This window comes from Chiloscyllium plagiosum, chromosome 12 (assembly GCF_004010195.1).
Source record: "Chiloscyllium plagiosum isolate BGI_BamShark_2017 chromosome 12, ASM401019v2, whole genome shotgun sequence".
NCBI lineage: Eukaryota > Metazoa > Chordata > Chondrichthyes > Orectolobiformes > Hemiscylliidae > Chiloscyllium > Chiloscyllium plagiosum.
The window spans coordinates 62,894,244-62,913,371 of record NC_057721.1 but is presented as its reverse complement, the minus strand read 5'-3'; the positions used below and the strand labels follow the sequence as shown (position 1 = coordinate 62,913,371).

Here is a 19,128-nt window from a genome sequence, read left to right as displayed (position 1 = left end):
GCCGACCTCCAGTCTTCCAGCACCTCACCTGTGACTATCGATGATACAAATATCTCAGCAAAAGGCCCTGCAATCACTTCCCTAGCTTCCCACAGAGTTCTCGGGTACACCTCATCAGATCCTGGGGAATTATCCACTATTATGCGTTTCAAGACATCCAGCACTTCCTCCTCTGTAATATGGACATTTTGCAAGGTGTCACCTTCTATTTCCCTACATTCTATATCTTCCATGTCCTTTTCCACACTAAAATACTGATGCAAAATACTCGTTTAGTATCTCCCCCATTTTCTGCGGCTCCATTCAAAGGCCGCCTTGCTGATCTTTTGAGGGGCCCTATTCTCTCCCTAGTTACCCTTTTGACCTTAATGTATTTGTAAAAACAAATAAGGTTATAGTGAGAAAACAAAGTCTGCGTGAGTTTTGGGTTGATCAAGCTAAACACAATAACAACGTCTGGCTGTCTCTTTCCCCCTTTTGTTTGTAATTCTGTAGTTTTCATTCTTTGTTCAGGCCATAAAAGGATTAGAAATTGTTTTCGATAAAGGAGTCCTTGAATGTCGAATACATGCAAAGTTAAGCATGCAAAGCAGAGATACTACAAATATACACATTGTTGTGGCTATGTTCACTGAGCTGGGAAGTTGATTTGCAGTCATTTTGTCCCCTGTCTAGCTGACATCTTCAGTGCTTTGGAGTCTCCTGTACTGTATTTTCTGGAATTTATTTGATTCTGTTTCTGGTGCTTTCCGTTTGCTCATTGTAGTGGCCAGTACATTGGGTCTAAGTCAGTTTGCTGATTGGAGTCTGTGCCTGAGTGCCATGCATCTGGAAATTCTCTGGCTGCCCTAAATTTAGCTGGTCTTTTGATTGATGCATTGTCCCAGTCAAATTTGTGGTCCTTGTTATCTGTGTGTATCACTACAAGGGGCAGCTGGTGGTGACATTTAATGGTTAATTGGTGCTTGTGGATGGGGATTGCTAGTTGTCTGCCTGTTTGCCCTATTTGTGTAGTCTTTGTATGGAATCCTGTAAATTTTAGTCTTGCACGTGATGGGCATAGGATCTTTTGTCTTGGTGAGTTGTCTGAGCACAGCCGTTGGTTTATGGGCTGGCATGAACCTGTGTGGTCTGAGAAGTCTGGCCGTCAGTTCCAAGATGGTTTTTGTGTAAGGTAGCATAGTTAGTGAGATAGGTTGTGGGATGTCCTCATCACAATGCTTGTCTGTTAGGCATCTGTGGATGAATTTACATGGATATCCATTCTTGATGAAGACTGTAGAGGTTATGTTCTTCTTCCCTTCACAGGTTTAGAGTGCTGCATTGTTTTGGAGCCCTTTTGAACAGGGTCCTAATGCAGCTTCTCTTGTGTGTGTTTGGGTGGTTTCTGTTGTAATTCAGAACGTGGTCGGTGTGTGTGGCTTTCCTTTACATTTACTGGTGCATTCACGGTCTCTGTTCTTTGTACCATCACATCTAGGAATGGGAGTTGAATGTTGGTTTCCTGATCCCTGTGAGTGTGGTGTTGATAATCCAGTGTGTGTTCTCGATTTCTGTTCTCAATGATAACAAAAGTGTCGTCTGTGTACCTCATCCAGAGTTTGGGTTGGATTTGTTGTAGGGTTTTTGTTCCATTCTTTACATCACTGCTTGTGGTATTAACCCAGAGATTGGCGAGCCCATAGGTATTCCATTGATCTGTTCATGTATTTGTTTGTTGAATGTAAAGTGTGTCGTCATGCACAGGTCTAGTAGTTTGAGCATGCAGTCCTTGTTGATAGGCTTACCATCGTGTTATCTGTTCTGCTTGTCCAGGAGGTTGGCTATTGTCTCTCTGGGTAGAGTTTTATCGATTTGAAGTGCACCGTACTATTACATCAAATGACACCATTGCTTCGCCCTTGTCTATGTTTATATTCCTGATGTTGTCCAGGAATTCATGTGATGATTGTATGGAGTGTTTGGATCTGGTAATAAGATAATTCAGTTTTTGTCAGAGTTCTGCGATGGCATTCCTGGAAGTACCACAATGAGTCTAACTGGTATGTCTGGTTTGTGTACTTCAGGTAATCCGTAAAGTCTTGGTATTGTTGCTTTCTGGTTTCATCCTTAATCCTGGTTATTAGTCTGTATTTTTCTTTTGAAGGTTCTGTAGTATGTTTATTCTTTTCATTCGCTGTGCCGTGGGTCTACACTCTCCTTGTAGGTAGGTGTTGGTATCTGTAAGTAGTTTCCCTGTTTTTTGAATATATTTGACCTTGTCCTTGATAATAAAAAAAACCCAGCATGGTGGCTCATTGGTTAGCACTGCAACCTCACGGCACCAGGGACCCAGGTTCGATTTCAGACTCTGGCGACTGTCTGTGTGGTGTTTGTACATTCTCTGTGTCTGTGTGGGTTTCCTCCCACAGTCCAAAGAGGTGCATTAGTCAGCAGGAAAAGGGTCTGGTTGGGTTACTCTTTGGAGGGTCGGTGTGGACTTGTTGGGCCGAAGGTCCTGTGTTCACACTGTAGGGAATCTAATCATAACCGTCATTCTGCCCTTGTCCACTGGTGCTATAATTATGTTCTTGTCATTTTTGAGTGCCTTTAGGGCATCTCTGTCTTTGGTGTTGAGGTTGTTTGTTTGACTTTTCTTCATTAGTAAGGGTACAATAGTTTGTCTGACTGTTTGCTGTGTCTCTTTGGTTAGTCTGTTTAGTTCTGAGCGTACATTCTAGTGCAGCTAGGAAGTCTGTTGTTTTTGCGTCCCTGTGGTTGTAGTTGAGTCCCTTGGCTAGTGTAGCTTTTTCTGTGTCGGTAAACTGTTTGGTGCTGGACAGGTGTCTGTCGTGTTATCTTCTCTGCTGTTGGTCATCTTAGTCATTTTGTCTTGTGATTCTGTTCTGTCTTATGATGGCCTGTTCAATTATCGTGGTCCACTCGTGATTGGCTGTTTTTGAAATTAACCATTTTTGGTGCTCAATTTCTTGTCTGTACCTGTGAGGTCTGTTGTGTACATACATAATCATAACCTGGACCATCCTGAGACCGTTTTGTCTGACTGTATCCCTGGTTTGTGGGTTGTTGATTGGTGGTATGTATCTGACAGTGTGGTAGTATTTAATTCCTTTGACATCCATGTAGGAATTGGAGTTGTTCATAAGGTAACGCTTAGGCAGTTGGCACAGGACTCCCCATTTCCTTGCTTGTCTTAATGTCTCTCGCCGGTAGGTGTTCAAGGTATGTTAAAAAGATTTATGGCTTGGATGGCGGTTGTCGTGGTTGTGGCTATGAACTTCCCAGCAAGTGAACTTCTCAGGTTGATGAGCGCACCCACAACCACAAAAACTGATGTCCAAGCTACAAATCTTTACACAAACCTTGTAAGTACATACATAAAGAACAGTAAAGTGAGATTAGAATTGATTATCACAGTGAGAGTGACAGCAGACTGAATGGGGGTTGTGTGTGGGGTGCTGGAAAAGCACAGGAGGTCAGGCAGCATTTGTAGAGTAGGAGAATCGATGAATTCCTACACACACGAGAATTCCTAATGCATGGCATTCCAACCCTATCAACAAACACGTTAGACCCCAACTACCACCCCCTGAGAAAAAGAACAGGAAGTAACTTCACAGGAAATAACACCACCACAGGAAGTGACGTCACCTACCCAAAAAAACCCAAACATATTAGTAGAAAGCAGGAATTATCAGCAGTGCTTTGCCTGATGCCCACTGAAGATGTTACCTAGTAGGGTGACGGAATGTCTGGAAATGAACGTCTAGCTCAGCGAGCAAACCTGCATTCAAAACCTCAACCTGAGCTACAAATCTTCTCAAAACACGCTAAGAATCAATGTTTCGGGCATAAGCCCTTCATCAGGAATACTCAAGCAGCAGACTCAGTGGGCCAAATAACATTTTTCTGTGCGAAGTTTCTAACTTCTGAGATTCCTGACTGCTGTCCAGTTTCCTCTGCTGGAAGTTGTCTGTATGGAGAAAATTGAATTTTGTGTGATGGCTTCCCTCTGTTGATTAGTCTTCATAAACTTGTTATTCAGGCAGGCCTTGAAGAATTGCCTTTTGGATGAGGTATCAGAGAGCAGCTATCACGTGAACCAAATGGTAATGTGTCTGGAGAGGTGAGGGGGGACATTGAGAAAAGGTCCATTTCCATGTCAAAGCGACAGATTTCCCTGGTTAAAATCCACAGAATAGTACATCAGCTAACTAATGTTGCAGCTGTTTTATGACAACCGTTTCTTTTGGGAACTAGAACGATTTTAAATTGCACAATTTGTGCTTATCTCAGGTAATAGGCTAGTTTTCTAGGTTGTCATTGTATCAATAAAACCTGTTATGGGTTATTCCAGAGAACAAAGAAATCGTGAGAAAAACCGACGGCGTTTAATGGATCAAGACAAACAGGCAAGCTAACTTATTACAGCACCAATTTATCAACTCCTAATTTCTGTTTGTCAAAACCAATGTTAAAAAATTAATGTAAAATTGCTGGTGTAATGTATTTCGACTGCCTAAAAAATTCCACTTTCTACTATGGAATGTCTGTATGCAAGAAACAAAAATAGCAATCCTTTTGAAACTCAATAGGTTTGGCAGCATCAGAGGCAAGAAAGCCGATTTATCATTTTGAGTCTGGCGATTATTTCAGATGCAGCATCTCCTTAGTCTCAAAATATTAACTCTGCTATCTTCCCACAGATATTGCCAGACCTGCCTAGTTTCACCAGTGATTTTTTTTTGTTGTTGAGTTTTGAGGATGTAACCAAAACAATAGAGGGCAGAGTGGTAGACATTGTCTACAGTGGACTTTAGTAAGGCCTTTGACAAGGTTCTACATGATAGACTGTTTAGTAAAGTTAGGTCACATGGAATTCAGGGAGAGCTGGTCACTTGAATGCAAAATTGGCTTGACGGCGAGAGACAGAGAGTGGTGGTAGCGGGTTGTTTTGTAGAGTGGAGGCCTGTGAGTGTTAGTATTCTGCAGGAGTCAGTGCTGAGTTCACTGTTGTTTGTCATTTAGATAAATGATTTGGATGAGGAGGCATAGTTAGTAAGTTTGCAGATTACACCCAAATCGGTGCTATAGGCAATAGTGAAGAAGGTTATCTAAAGTTATAACTGGATCTTGATCAATTGGGCCAATGTGCTTAGAAGTGGCAGATGTAATTTAATTTAGATAAATATGAGGTATTGCATTTTGGTAAAGGAACAAGAGCAGGACTTACTTACACAATGCCCGGGATAATGTATAACAGAGATACCTAGGGGATTCAGGTGTGTAGTTGTCTCACGGATAGCTAGGATAATTAAGGCATTTAGCATGCTTGCCTGCATTGCCCAGACCACTTAGTATAGAAGTTGGGATGTCATGTTGAGATTGTGCAGGACGCTTTTGGAGTACTGTGTACAGTTCTTGTCGCCCTCCTATAGGAAGGATATTATTTAATTGGAGTAGGTTCAGTAAAGATTTAGAATGATGTTGCTGGGACTGAAGAGTTGGTGTTAGATGGAGAGGCTGGGATTTTTTCACTGAAGCACAGGAGGCCGAGAGGTGACGTTTATAGAGGTTTCTGAACTCGTGAGGAGCAGAGGTAAGGTGAATAGCAAAGGTGTTTTCCCTAGGATTTAAAAACCAGGGGGCATATTTCTTAAGGAGAAAGTGAGGACTGCAGATGCTGGAGATCAGAGCTGAAAAATGTATTGCTGGAAAACCAGCAGGTCAGGCAGCATCAAAGGAGCAGGAGAATCGACGTTTCGGGCATAAGCCCTTCAGGAAGAAGAAGGGCTTATGCCCGAAATGTCGATTCTCCTGCTCCTTTGATACTGCCTGACCTGCTGCGCTTTTCCAGCAACAAATTTTCAGGCATATTTCTTAAGGTGAGAGGAGAAAGATGTAAAAGGGACCTGAGTGGCAACCTCTGTCCACAGAGGATGGTTCATAAATGAAATGAACTGCCAGAAGTGGTAGATGCAGGTACAGTTACAACATTTAAAAGACATTTGGACAGATGCACGAATATGAAAGGTTTATAGGGGTGTGAGCCAAATGCAGGCAAGTTTAGTTTTGGGAACTTGGTCAGCACGGATACGTTGGACTGAAGGCTCTGTTTTGTGCTGCGTGACTCTATCTCCAGCATCTGCAGTTCTTGGAGGCATAGAGTTGTATAGCATAGAAACAGACCTTTCGTTCTGACTTGTCCATGCTGACCAGATACGCTAAATTAATCTAATCCCATTTGCCAGCATTTGGTCCATATCCTTCTGAACGTTTTTCTATTCATGTACCCATCCAGATGCCTTTTAAATGTTGGAGCTGTACCACTCTGCATCACTTCACTCTCTGCTTGGAAAAAGTTGCCTCTTAGCTCCTTTTTGCATCATAGGCTATGTTTAAGGTGAGCGGGCTCTCTAGTTTTGGACTCCCCTCCCTGGAAAAAAGACTTTGGCTATTCACCCTATCCATGTACCTCATGATTTTAAAAATGTCTATAAGATTACCCCTCAGTCTCTGCTGGTCCAGGGAAAATCGACCCAGTCTATTCAACCTCTCTCTGTAGCCCAAACCCTCTTGTAAATCTTTTCTGCACCCTTTCAAGTTTAAAATCTGTAGCAGGGAGACTAGAACTGAACACAGTATTCCAAAAGTGGTCGAACCAGTGACCTGTACAGCTGCAACATGACCTCCCAACTCGGATACTCAATGCAATGATCAATAAAGGTAAGTGTACCAAATGTCGTCTTCATTACCCTGTTCACCTGTGACTCCACCTTCAAGAAACTATGAGCCTGCACCCCAAGGTCTCTTTATTCGGCACAAACATCCCAGGACCTTACCATTAAGTATATGAGTCCTGCACTGATTTGCCTTGCAAAAATGTTGCTGGCAGGTGTGAGTAGATTGGGTTAGGATATCTGGTCGGCATGGATGAGTTGTACCGAATTGTCTGTTTCTGTGCTGTACATCTCTATGACTCTGTGACCTCACATTTATCTGAATTAAACTCCATCTGCCACCCCTCAGCACATCTGATAAAGGTCCCTTAGTACTGAGATGACCTTTTTCACTGTTCACTACACAACCAATTTTGGTGTCATCTGCAAACTTGCAAACTATTCCTCATATATTCACATCCAAACCATTTATATAAGTGGGAAAAAGCAGTACATACTGATCATTGTGGCACATTGCTGGTCACAGGCATCCAGTCTAAAAAACAACCCTCCACCACCACCCTCTGTCTCCTACCTTCAAGCCAATTTTGTAGCCAAATGGCTAGATCTCCCTGGAGTTCATGCTGTCTAACTTTACTAGCCAGTCTACCATGCCGAACCTTGTCAAACACTGTGTTTATGTAGACTGTGTACACTGTTCTGCCTTCATACATCTTTTTTTGTCAATTCTTCAAAAAAAACTTGATGAAGTTAGTGAGGCATAATTTCTCAAGCCAAGTTGACAATTCCTAATCAGTCCTTGCTTTTCCAATTACGTGTAAATCCTGTACCTCAGAATCCCCTCCAACAACTTACTCACCACTAACATCAGGCTCACCGATCTATAGTTCCTTGGCTTTACCTTACCACCTTTCTTAAATAATGACACCATGTTAACCACCCTCCAGTTTTCCAGCACCTTTCCTCCCCCCCCATGGCTGTGATACAAAGATCCCAGCAATCATTTCCCTTGCTTCCCACAAATCTCTGGAATATACCTGATCAGGTCCCAGGGGTATATCTACCTTTATGCATTTTAAGACATCCACCACCACTGTCTCTGTCATATGAACACTTTTTTCAAGTTATCACCATTTATTTCTCCACATTCTCTAGCTTCCATATCCTTCTCCGCAGTAAATACCTACACAAAATACTCATTTAGTATCCCACCCATTTCCTACGGTGCCACCTTGTTAATCTTAAAGCGGTCCTATTGTATCCCTAGTTATTTGTTTACCCTAAACTGGGGAGAGCCTAGGGACCCTTATTCTTTGTTTTACTTTAGTATGTAGGCCAGGGTTGTTTCCGGTAACGTAGAAATTGATTATTCCTTTCCTCCTCCTTCAGATGACTATTAGCATGAGTCAGGAATCTTGGTTTTCGAACTGAGTCATTTTGTCCTACTGAAGAAATTTGTCTGGATTGGATGTTCTCCGAATTTTTTTTAAATTTTAATTGCCATTGTGTCAGAGTGCCATAATCACAAAGCTGAATTTGGACAAGCGCAAAATTAATGAAATATTGACTTTAGTTCATTGCTGAATTCTGATCATCTTGTTCTCTCAACAGAAGAGCAAGATCTTAGAAGAGCAGCTCAAACGTAAGGAACAAGAACTTCAGGAGGAGAGAAGGAAACAACGGGTAATGTTTTAAGGGGCAGGACTTCTTGGGATATTCTTCCGGAATGCTTTGTAGAATGTTCTTAAAGGATTGTCCATTATTTATATGACTAGCTTTACAATAGAAGGGTAGAGTTTACAATCAGCAATCCAGGCACATATTTCACTTGCTTGTGCAAAATTTCTGAATTGAATTTGATCTTTAATTTTGAACATTTGTGAATTTGTAAATCTTCTATGAACCAGCACTATTGTGCGGTGTTTTAGAATGCAAATCTTTCATTCTCATATTAAAAATGATTCCTTGATATACTTAAGTGAAAACATGGTCCAAGTTTCAAAGAGAAATCATCAGGAACAAGAGCATTTTTAGTTAATTTATTCAATTTAAAACGCTGGTCATAGATGCACTGTTCTTTTCCTCAAACTGAATGTGAAATTTAATTATATTACAATCACTGTTAACTAGCTGTGCATTTTGCCATGAGGTCATAAATTGTAAATATTAGTAAATTAATTATACATATTTAAAAGTTTTGCAACATTGCCTATTAATGTCCTTAACTTAAAAGTAAAATGATTTCGTTTTTGAATCCCATTGAAGTGCTGCAGATGGGTACAATTAAGAGGTTTGTCACACTGGTTTAGTCTCTGACCATGACCAGTTTTATGGGCAGGATCGATTTTTAATGCAATAATTTTAAAACCAATTTTATTTGGAGAAATGTGATTCCTAGATTTTTTTTCTGTTGCCTTTAGATGACTTTGGGTGAATTGTTCTAAAAAACGAAGGTAACCTAACAGGAATTCCAAAGTGAAGTGTTTTGTTTATCACCAAGTTACCTTGCAACGCACAGTTGTTAGTTTACAGTCAAGACTTTAATTTAGTAACTTTGGTCATAGTTAGATTTGTGTTTTGGTTGATGTGTATATTGCCAAATGTGACTTAATGCTATTCTTGTTGAGGTGATCAAAATGAACCCATGAAACTATTAAAGGTAGTAGAGGAAAAGATTGTGAACAACAGTGAATTGGAAGGAGCTGAAACAAGTTGAAATACAGAGACCAAAAATGAGGAGACTATTTGTCTGTTTGATTCACAGCGTAATATAGACCTACACAACATCATACAGAAATATGAGAAGGAAGCTGATGCTCTTCGAAAGGAGCAGGAATTATTGCAGCAGACATTACAGGCAAAGGTACTGGTATTAAATATTTAACATTCAATAAAGTATTAGCTCTTGGTTACAGCTTTATGGCCAGCTCAATTGTCTCCCCCACACATTGTTGAGGTATGAACTTCAAATTTGTTCTTGTGCCATACATTTAAGGAGCATTGCAGTAAAAAGAAACCCACAGCCATATGTCACTTTCCAACAGAATTCATTGAGTAGCAACAAAGTACAGGATCACTGGGTAATTCCCAGAATCAACGAGGCAAACTGGTGGTGCCTTATTGCCAGTATGTCTAGGATCTGTTGACTCCAGGTTTATTGGAGTCAAGCCTCTTGCTTTCTGCTATACATTGTTCAGTCGATATTCTCGAAATAATCTCATATCAAACTTGCTGATTATTTTTCAGCAGTCATGAGACTGTGACAGCGGATAAAATTTTTTCTTTCAATGATCTTAGCATGACCAGTAACAATGGTGATCATTTTGGCTTCTGTCCTCCATTTCAATAGCCCCCTGTCCCCCCCCCCGTTTTTGTTTTAGTTTTCCTGCCCATTCCGCTGTGTTTTGTATCGGTTTAGTCGGCAGAGCTGATCTATTTTCAGTCATTAATACATAGTATTCATCCATATCATTTCTCTAGTACCATTAGCACACTCATTGCCTTTTATTGTGTGCATTGTTACCATCTGTTCCACTTGTTCCTTCAAGTACTTTTTCACAGCATAAAATCCATCACTTTTCCAGCCCTCTTCAGATCTGCGTTCAAAGCATTAAGAGAGTGATCAGCATGAATGCAAAGATGGTGATCAAAATGACAAAGGTTTCTCAGCCAGAATGAACCTGTGTAAATAAATTCCATTTCTGATAATACCATCGCACTTGTACAGCAGGTGGCCCTTCTGAGTGGGGATGAAGAATTAGTAGTAGTGTGGCTATTTGGTTGGGCAACAGAGAGTGAGGCTCAGCTGAATTTGATTTTGAGAGTAGGCACATGCTGACAGCACCAAGGACCTTCTCTCCTCCCTGTACCTTCTCCAAAACGAAAGCAAAACCTCCAGTTGTAAGGCATCTGTGTCTTGAGTTTTTGTGCCTGTGCACTCCTTGCGCCACCTCCAAGTGGCATTCTTCTGAAACACTGCTAAATGTTAATGCTGTTTCTTTCAACGGATGCTGTCACACCTGCCCAGTTTCTGCAGCATTGTACCATTTTAGATTTCTAGCATTCATAATGCTTTTCTTTCACTTGAGAATTTTACTGTTAATTTTCCTGAGCCCCGAATTAATCATGTATTTACTGTGTGCTGTTTCCTGTCTACAAGGTGACAGCATTGTGGGTTTTATTTTTCTCCTCAATGTAAAAGGAAAATTTAACTGGCAACCAAATCCAAGAGCTACTAAGCATACTAAATTCAATCTCATTGATAATTAAGGAACAGCACGAGGCGTTCCAAAAGCTGGTTTAAGCGGATAGGAGATTTTTAAATTAGATTTCAGATGAATAAAAGCTGGTACTTTTTATGGTTACAAAGGAAAGTGACAAGCTAAGTAATGATAAAATATTTCCACTGATCAGTGTGACAGAAACTAGTGGGCTTAAATTTTTCGGGCTTTTTTTTTCTAGAAAGACAGAGGAGGCTAGAAAAGTGCTTTTACATAGAAGATGGATACTGTGTTGATAGAGTTCCTAAATTCTTTTAAATTGAATTTGGATAATTCCTTGAAAAAGAGAAACATTAGAAGCGCTGAGCAGGATACTGGGCTTGGACCATGTAACTTGTGAAGAAAACATTGTTCATGGTTTATAAGTTGGTTATAGGTATACATCTTGCTATTTATTTCCTTCATATACCTCCTCGAAATCTAAAAACAAAGTGCTGGAGCAACTCTGTATCTGGCAGTATTTCAGTATTTTTGGAGAGAGAAACATAATGAATGTTTCAAGTCCACAGTGACTTCTCCTTGGAGCACCTAATCTGTTTCTGAATCTGTTCTCATTCAATTGTTTTACAGAGTCGACTTGTTGACTTTCAGACTTAAAGAAATGGAGGGTGCTTTCCAAATTGTCGCTTTTAAACTGATTGTGTTTATCAAAGTGGTGCTGGAATTCAAGAACTAGACAAATTTCACCTTGCTTAACTTGATCTTTTCTATTCCTAAAGGGGTACCCTTGAATCCAAATAACTTATTCAAGTTCTTCTCTTTGCCTATTAATTTAAATGTGTAATATATTTGTTTAAGTCTTAATTGTTGCCTGGCATTTAGTTCAGATTTTATGATAGTGAGAGTATACAGTTTTCTATTACAGAACCTCCAGGCCACATTGCCAAGACAGGCAGGCCCTCATAAAACCACAGAAGTAACTTCAAGTGCCCAGAATCTCACTAAGTGGGTGGTCAAAGGAGACAATACTTTGAACATATCACCCTGTCCAGCAACAGCTGCCTCAACCTCTCCTGTGAGTGATCTTCAAATTGTGGAAGTCAAATCGTTATTATCTCCACAAACACCATCTAATTATCAAAGGTTAGTGAGATTTTGCAGGTTGTTCATATTATCTCAGTACCCGGTTTTAGTAGGGATTCTCTGATTTTAGAAAGGCTTGTATGGGAACGTATGCATCAGAAATGTGTTTTCAGTAAATTGTTCCTACAGTTTTATAAATTCTAACTGCAGCAGTTGATCGCCAGTTTCAGTAGTTCCTTTCCTAGTACTCCAAAGTCAATGAACACCATTGACAACTCCTCAGATATCAAAGCAATCCATATCCAAATACAGCATGACCTGGCCAAGTGGCAGTACAAAGAATCTAACCATATCCCTTGACACTCATGGGTATTCCATTGCTGAATCCCACTATCAACATCCTGGGGGTTATCATTGACCAGAAATTGAACTGAACTAGCTAAAATAAAACTGTGGATGCAGTTTTAACCCACCTCCTGACTCCCAGGTACCTGTCAGCCACCTACAAGGCACAAGCCAGGGGTATGATGGAATGCTTTTGAATTTTTTGGATGGGTGCTATACAAAAGTGCTCAACAAGGACAAACCAGTCAGCTTGATTTGCACCATATCCAGAAACATTCACTCCCTTGATCAGTAGTTGCAGTGTGTACCATCAACAAGATTCACTGCAGAAATTCACCAAGTCTCCTTTGTCAGCACCTTACAAACCCATGATAGCTACCATCTGGAAGGGCAAGGGCAGCAGATACATGAGAACACCATCACCTGCAATTTTCCCTCCAAGCCAGTAACCATCTTAACTAGGAAATATATTCCTTCAGTGTCACTGGACCAACATCTTGGATTTTGCTCCCTGATGGCATTGTGGATCTAATTACAGGAAGTAGATTACAGCAGATCAAGAAGGCACATCTCCTCCGTCTTCTCAGTTAAAAGGGGGGGGGTGATCAGCGATGGCCATGTCCCTTGAATTAATTAACAAAAACATGCATATCCAGTTCTCTTAGTCAAGATCTTGTACTGAAATAGTGTCTGTAACTGTCTGCACTGAGTTTGATTCATAATTATGGCATTAATTCTTGATGGCAAGGTAATATTTTTGTGAAACAGTGGGGTGAGGCACATCATACAATAACCTTGCTGAGCAAGGGATGGTACAAAGGGATATGAATTTCTGAAAATTGTCCTTTTTTTGCAAGTATTAACCATGTGTTTTACAAGTTTGCCATTATTATTCTCGCAAATTCTGAGTCAGTGATGTTTTGACAGGGGCACTTACAATTTGGCAACAATATAACTACAGCATTCAGGTAGAAATCTCTAATGATTAAATCCAGAAACAATTTTACTAGTGTGTAGTCAAAAACAAAATTGTTTGCATAACCTTACTTCATTGTAACTAGAATTACACTCCTGTTTTATATTGCTGTATATGAAAATAAATCTTTAAATAAATCTTCCCCAAATGAAGTCACCTCTAATTGTTGCTGTGTTGTCATCTTAACCAGTCCAGTTCCCACTCTGGCAACAGAAAACCTTACACTGTTAAATAATTGAAAATGGTTTTCACCTATACTGAGCACTTTTTTCAAAGAAGCCTCATTTTCATGGTGTCCACATAAAGCCTAGTATGACAACTTTTCAGAGTTATGGTAGGAGGTCTTTCTCAATTTCACATTTAATATGCGTGCATGTTTGTTTTACATTTTCCCTGTAACATTTTAACTTGCTGTCAATTCAAAATAAAATTGTTCGATTGCATTTCTTAGAAGCTATCAAGTATATCATCTTGGCAAGTTGAATACCTTTCAAAATTGAATTTTTCATCAGTTACCATATTTGTTGGTGTATTTGTTCTAATATGACGAGGTCAGTTTGTAATTGTACAGATTTTCATTATGCAGAAGCATGAAATCTTTTAAACAAAAATCATGCCGTTTGAGCTGTATACTTTTTAAATGTTTGTTTCTACATTTTCTTAAGTTGATGAAGATTCCAAAGAGAATTATCCCATCACCATCATATGGCTGCATTTACTATATTCTCTTGTTACATCAAGTCTTGACAAAGCCAATAGTCTATTGGCTGACAGCCCTTATCCACTTGCCATGAATATGAGATCACCCACATCTTTACTGTCTGCATGCTAACCTGCAGGAAATCCTGTTCTCTCAATGCTCTGTCTCCATGTTGACTTACGTTGGCTCCCTTTTTTAAAAAAAAAAGGTTCTCACCCTGCAGTTCAATGTTGCTTGCTATCCTGGACGTTCCCCCAGCCCTTTGATTTCTGAGCACCTCCAACACTAGCTTATTATGGATCACTTCAGGCCATCATTGTTGAGCAAATCCTTCAGATATATAAGCCTGACACCGGAGTTTCTATCTTAACCTTTCTGCCTCTCCACCTTTCAACTTGAATACTCTTTTATTAAAATCTATAACTTCAAACTACTTTTGGTTTTGCCACCTCTTCCTCTTATTCTCCCTCCAATCTACTGTATATTTCAGTCAGTGATTTTGATTGAGATCAGTATCTTTTTGTTAATTTGGACAAAACTACAAATCTCAGTTAGCTGTGAATAAAGCCACAGGATTCTGTAATTTTCAACAGAAGAAACATTATTATACAAGAGTCAACAAACCAAACACTACCATCTTGTTTGTACTTTAACATGCTGGAAAAAAAACATGAATTAACAGCAAGATTGTGAAAGCCTATAAACTATGAATTGTATCTCAGACACAACTATGGCATATCTTATGAACTGGTTTAGCAGTCCATTTTCTCTTTAGTTATTACAGTAAGTCACAAAGTCCTTCAAACCCTTGATTACTCACAGGAATCTCATTCTTCCACATAAAGTTTTACCTTCTGATTCCCATTTAATGGCAACTCAGATTAGTCTGGAGGCTTTCCTGCTGCTTCTACCTGCAAAAAGCTGTCAGGCAACAGCTCTCAAACTTGGAATACCTCAGTGACTATTTGCTGTCTAGCTTCCCAATCACATCTTCTGAAAATGTCTCACTGGTTGACCAAACTGAAGCCTAGCATTAATTATCAAGTGCAGTCCTCACTCCTTAGTTATACTGAACTAAAAACTGTTGCTCAGTGGCTTCTTTCTATGCCATAGCAATGTTGAGCCAATGACTGCTGCTCGTTCCAGTCACCCCGTGAGCAGGATTTCATACCTGGTCATGTCTTTGCACTTTATACATTGCAAGTGCTCTGCTGATCTGTGTGGGCTCAACATCCTTTTCAGTTCAGCTTCTGTCCCAAGACAGGGTCCATTCCAAAATACATGCATTGGATTTAATGAAAATGAATTTCTTTAACCAGCAATGAAGTTTCGACTGAATGAGGACTCTGATTCATCCAAAACTCGAAACTTTCCTTGTGCTTATATATGTATGGACCCTCACAGATGTTCAGTACTTCAGCCAGTCGGACAGTAGCAGGGAAGTGCACCATGCCTGCATAATTAAAGATTAGTCGCCTCATGGATTACTTGCAATCATGACTACTTGGTTGTTTAATCATTTTTATCATTTCTTAGCTCAAAATTAAAATTCTCTGGAATTAAAAAAAAAGAAGCTTGAAAGAAAAAAAAATAGAACTTGTTATCAGTAATAAAAATGTTCATTTTCGTTCTGTCCATGTTCCCCCGTTGCACCTTTTGTGTTCTTTCTCCAACCCCACTCACTCTTTCTCCCTCGTCTTTCTAGTCCTTTTCTGTACTCCTCTGCAGTCTCTTCCCTTTCTTTGTCCCACCACTGTCCCTGCCAATTTTGCAGCACTCTTCCTCTTTCCGTCCCTAATTGTATTGTCATCTCTTTACACCTACAGATATATAAGCTTACCGGTCATGCTACCAATGCAAATTGTTGCAAGAGTTTTAACTTGCGAGCAAAAACAAGGCTGTCTCATGAATCTGGGCAGAGCTTTTATAGTTTCAAATATTTTATTAAAAATAGATTGATTTGACTCTTTGAGGGCAGCCTCATTCGTATCTTGAAAACAGGGTCGGGTTTCTGCAGGGGGTTGCTGCTGGGTGAGGGAGTCGGGGAGTGGGAAGGGAGATTATTTGAAATTGGAGAACTCAATGCTGGGTCCTCTAGGCTGTAGGCTTTCCAAGTGGAAGATGAGATGGTGTTCCTCCAATTTGCAGTTTGGTTCATTGTGGCAATGGAGCATGCCAAGGATGGTCACGTCAGAAAGGGAGTAGGAATGGGATTTAAAATGGGTGTAACTGGAAAATCAGGTCAGCCCCTCTGGGCCCAGCTCAGATACTCAGCAAAACGTTACCTTAGTTTACGTTTGGTCTCTCCAATGTAGAGAAGACCACATCAGGAGCACCTGATGCAGTAAACTAGGTTGAAAAAGAGAGAGGTGAACCTCTGTCTGACCTGGAAGGACTGTTTGGGGCCCTGGAGGGAGGGGTGGTGTGTCTGCAGGTTTTGCATGTTTTCTGGTTGCAAGGGAAGGTTCCTTGAGTTCAGGGCAGTTGGTGGGGAGAGTGGTGCAAATGAAGAATTGATAAAAGGAACAGTCCTTGTGTAATGCAGAGAGGGGTCAGAAGGGGAAGATGTTCTTGGTGGTGTGGTCTGGTTGGAGTTGGCAGAAGTGTTTAAGTATGATGTGTTAGATGCGGAGACTGGTAGGTGAGGATAATGGTGACCCTGTTTTTATTGCATTTAGAGGCAAGGGTGTTCAAGCAATGGAGCGGGGAATGGAAGTGGTGTGGTGCAGAGCCCTCTGAATGATAGAGGTGGGGAAGCATGTTGTTCAAAATTGGTGAATATCTGGAATGTTTGGGAAAGTGGAATGTCTCCTCGTCCGAGCAGATGTGGCAAATGAATTGGGAGAATGGGATGAAGTTCTTTTAGGATACTGGGTGGGATGAGGTGTTGTCCAGATAGTTGTGAGACTCTGTAGGTTGTAGTAAATGTCTGTCTGGAGACTGTCGCTGGAGGTGGAAATGGTAAGGTCAAGGAAGGGGAGGGAGGTGTCCAAGATGGACCAATTTAATTTGAGGGCGGGGTGGAAGTTGAACTGCTGTAGTTCAGCCTGGGTGCAGGAAGCTGCACCATGTAGTCATTGGTGTCCAGCAATGGCAGAAGAATTGGGGCACTGTGCCTGTGTAGGCACTGAAGAGGGACTGTTCAACATAACCACTATCTGTGTTCACCTATCCCCACCTCACCACCTTGCCCCCCCACCCCCTTAATCAGCAGCTCCTCTTACACCCACCCCAGGTCCTGAAAAAGTGTTATACCCAAAATGTTGACTTGTCCACCTCCTAATGCTGCTTGGCTTGCTGTGTTCTTCCAGCCTCTTGCTTGTCTACCTTCTTATGAGGGTGGCATTATCAGAACAGATATGATGTGAAGAGAGCGAAGCTAGGAGAACAGGATGGAATCTTTACATGAAACAGGCTGAGAGAATGTACCATCTAAATAGCTGTGGAAGTCGGTGGGTTTGTAGTGGATGGCCAGCCTATCCCCAGAAATGGAAGCAGATGTCATGGAAAAGTGGGAGGGAAGAGTCAGAGATGGACCAGGTGAAGGTGAGAGCTGGTCACCAAAAAATTGATAATTTTTTTTCCAATTCGGGATAAGAGAGGGAAACAGCACCAGTATTGTCAATAATGCCCTGGAGGAAATATTTATCTGAATATGACTTCACCGATGGTTGTAGGCTCAGTAAACTGCATTGCTTGGGATAGACCTTCACTTCATTAAACTGTTAGTAAATTTACGTTTTATTTAATGTTTCACCACAAACTTTGGTTTTAATTTAGATCTTTTTAAGCTTGATTACTTCCTTAAGCAAATAACAGTAATTTGAGATAATTTCATTATCAGTTGTAGAAATTTCAATTTGTGCTTCCTAGTGATTTAGTGAATAAAGAATCAGAGTCCAGAGTTCAGTCCCTCTTCTGTTCATGACTGCTGTCTTACCTGGGATTCAAACTAAAGCAAAATACTGTGGATATTAAAAATCTGAGACAAACGAGAATGCTGGAGAAACTCAGCAGGTCGGGTAGCATCTATGGTGAGAGGAACAGAATTCACTCTTCAGAGCTGAGAGGAGTTCATGACGAGTTCTTCAGTTCTGAAAAAGTCATAACAGACTCAAAACGTTAATTCTGTTTCTCTCTCCACAGGTTCCATCAGACCTGCTGAGTTTCTCCAGAATTCTGTTTGACCCACGGCTGAGTTTTTAGATGTTGCCATTGAGCTGTAAGATTGAGTTCAAGTCCTATTCCAGGACTTGAGCACAAAAAGCACAGCCGCCATACTAGTGCACTGTTGAGGGAGTGCTACAGTGTTGGAGAGTTCTTATAGCTGAGGTTACACTGAGGTTCAGTCTGTCCCCGGGTTGTTGTAAAAGTACTCGTGGCACTGCTTAGAAGGAAACCAGGGTGAGTTCTTCCTGGTGTGTTGGCCAATATTTACTTCTCAATCAAAAACACATTAACTGACCATTTTCACATTGACATTCTTCAGAGTAGAACATAGAACCATACAGCACAGAACAGACCCTTCGGCCCACGATGTTGTGCCGAACATTTGTCCTAGCTTAAGCACCTATCCATGTACCTATCCAATTGCCGCTTAAAGGTCGCTAATGATTCTGACTCTGCCACTCCCACAGGCAGCGCATTCCATGCCCCCACCACTCTCTGGGTAAAGAACCTACCCCTGACATCTCTCCTATACTTTCCACCCTTCACCTTAAATTTATGTCCCCTTGTAACACTCTGTTGTACCCGGGGGAAAAGTCTCTGAATGTCTACTCTATCTATTCCTCTGATCATCTTATAAACCTCAATCAAGTTACCCCTCATCCTTCGCCGTTCCAATGAGAAAAGGCTTAGCACTTTCAACCTATCCTCGTACGACCTATTCTCCGTTCCAGGCAACATCCTGGTAAATCTTCTCTGCACCCTCTCCAAAGCTTCCACATCTTTCCTAAAGTGAGGCGACCATAACTGCACGCAGTACTCCAAATGTGGCCTAACCTAAGTCCTGTACAGCTGCAACATCACTTCACGACTCTTGAATTCAATCCCTCTGTTAATGAACGCTAATGAACACAGTTCCTGAGAATTTGGGATAGGCCGTTTTAATCCAAGGGTTAG

The 19,128-nt window shown here is 40.9% G+C and overlaps 1 protein-coding gene across 1 annotated transcript in view; it reads left to right on the top strand.

Moving 5' to 3' along the window:
- Window positions 1-19,128, top strand: part of morc3a (MORC family CW-type zinc finger 3a) — a 57,635-nt gene that overhangs the window by 30,124 nt on the left and 8,383 nt on the right. Inside the window, exons 13-16 of the mRNA XM_043701237.1 lie at window positions 4,358-4,412; window positions 8,292-8,363; window positions 9,445-9,543; window positions 11,826-12,043. Coding sequence (XP_043557172.1) covers window positions 4,358-4,412; window positions 8,292-8,363; window positions 9,445-9,543; window positions 11,826-12,043 — 444 coding nt within the window. The remainder of the gene's footprint in view (window positions 1-4,357; window positions 4,413-8,291; window positions 8,364-9,444; window positions 9,544-11,825; window positions 12,044-19,128) is intronic.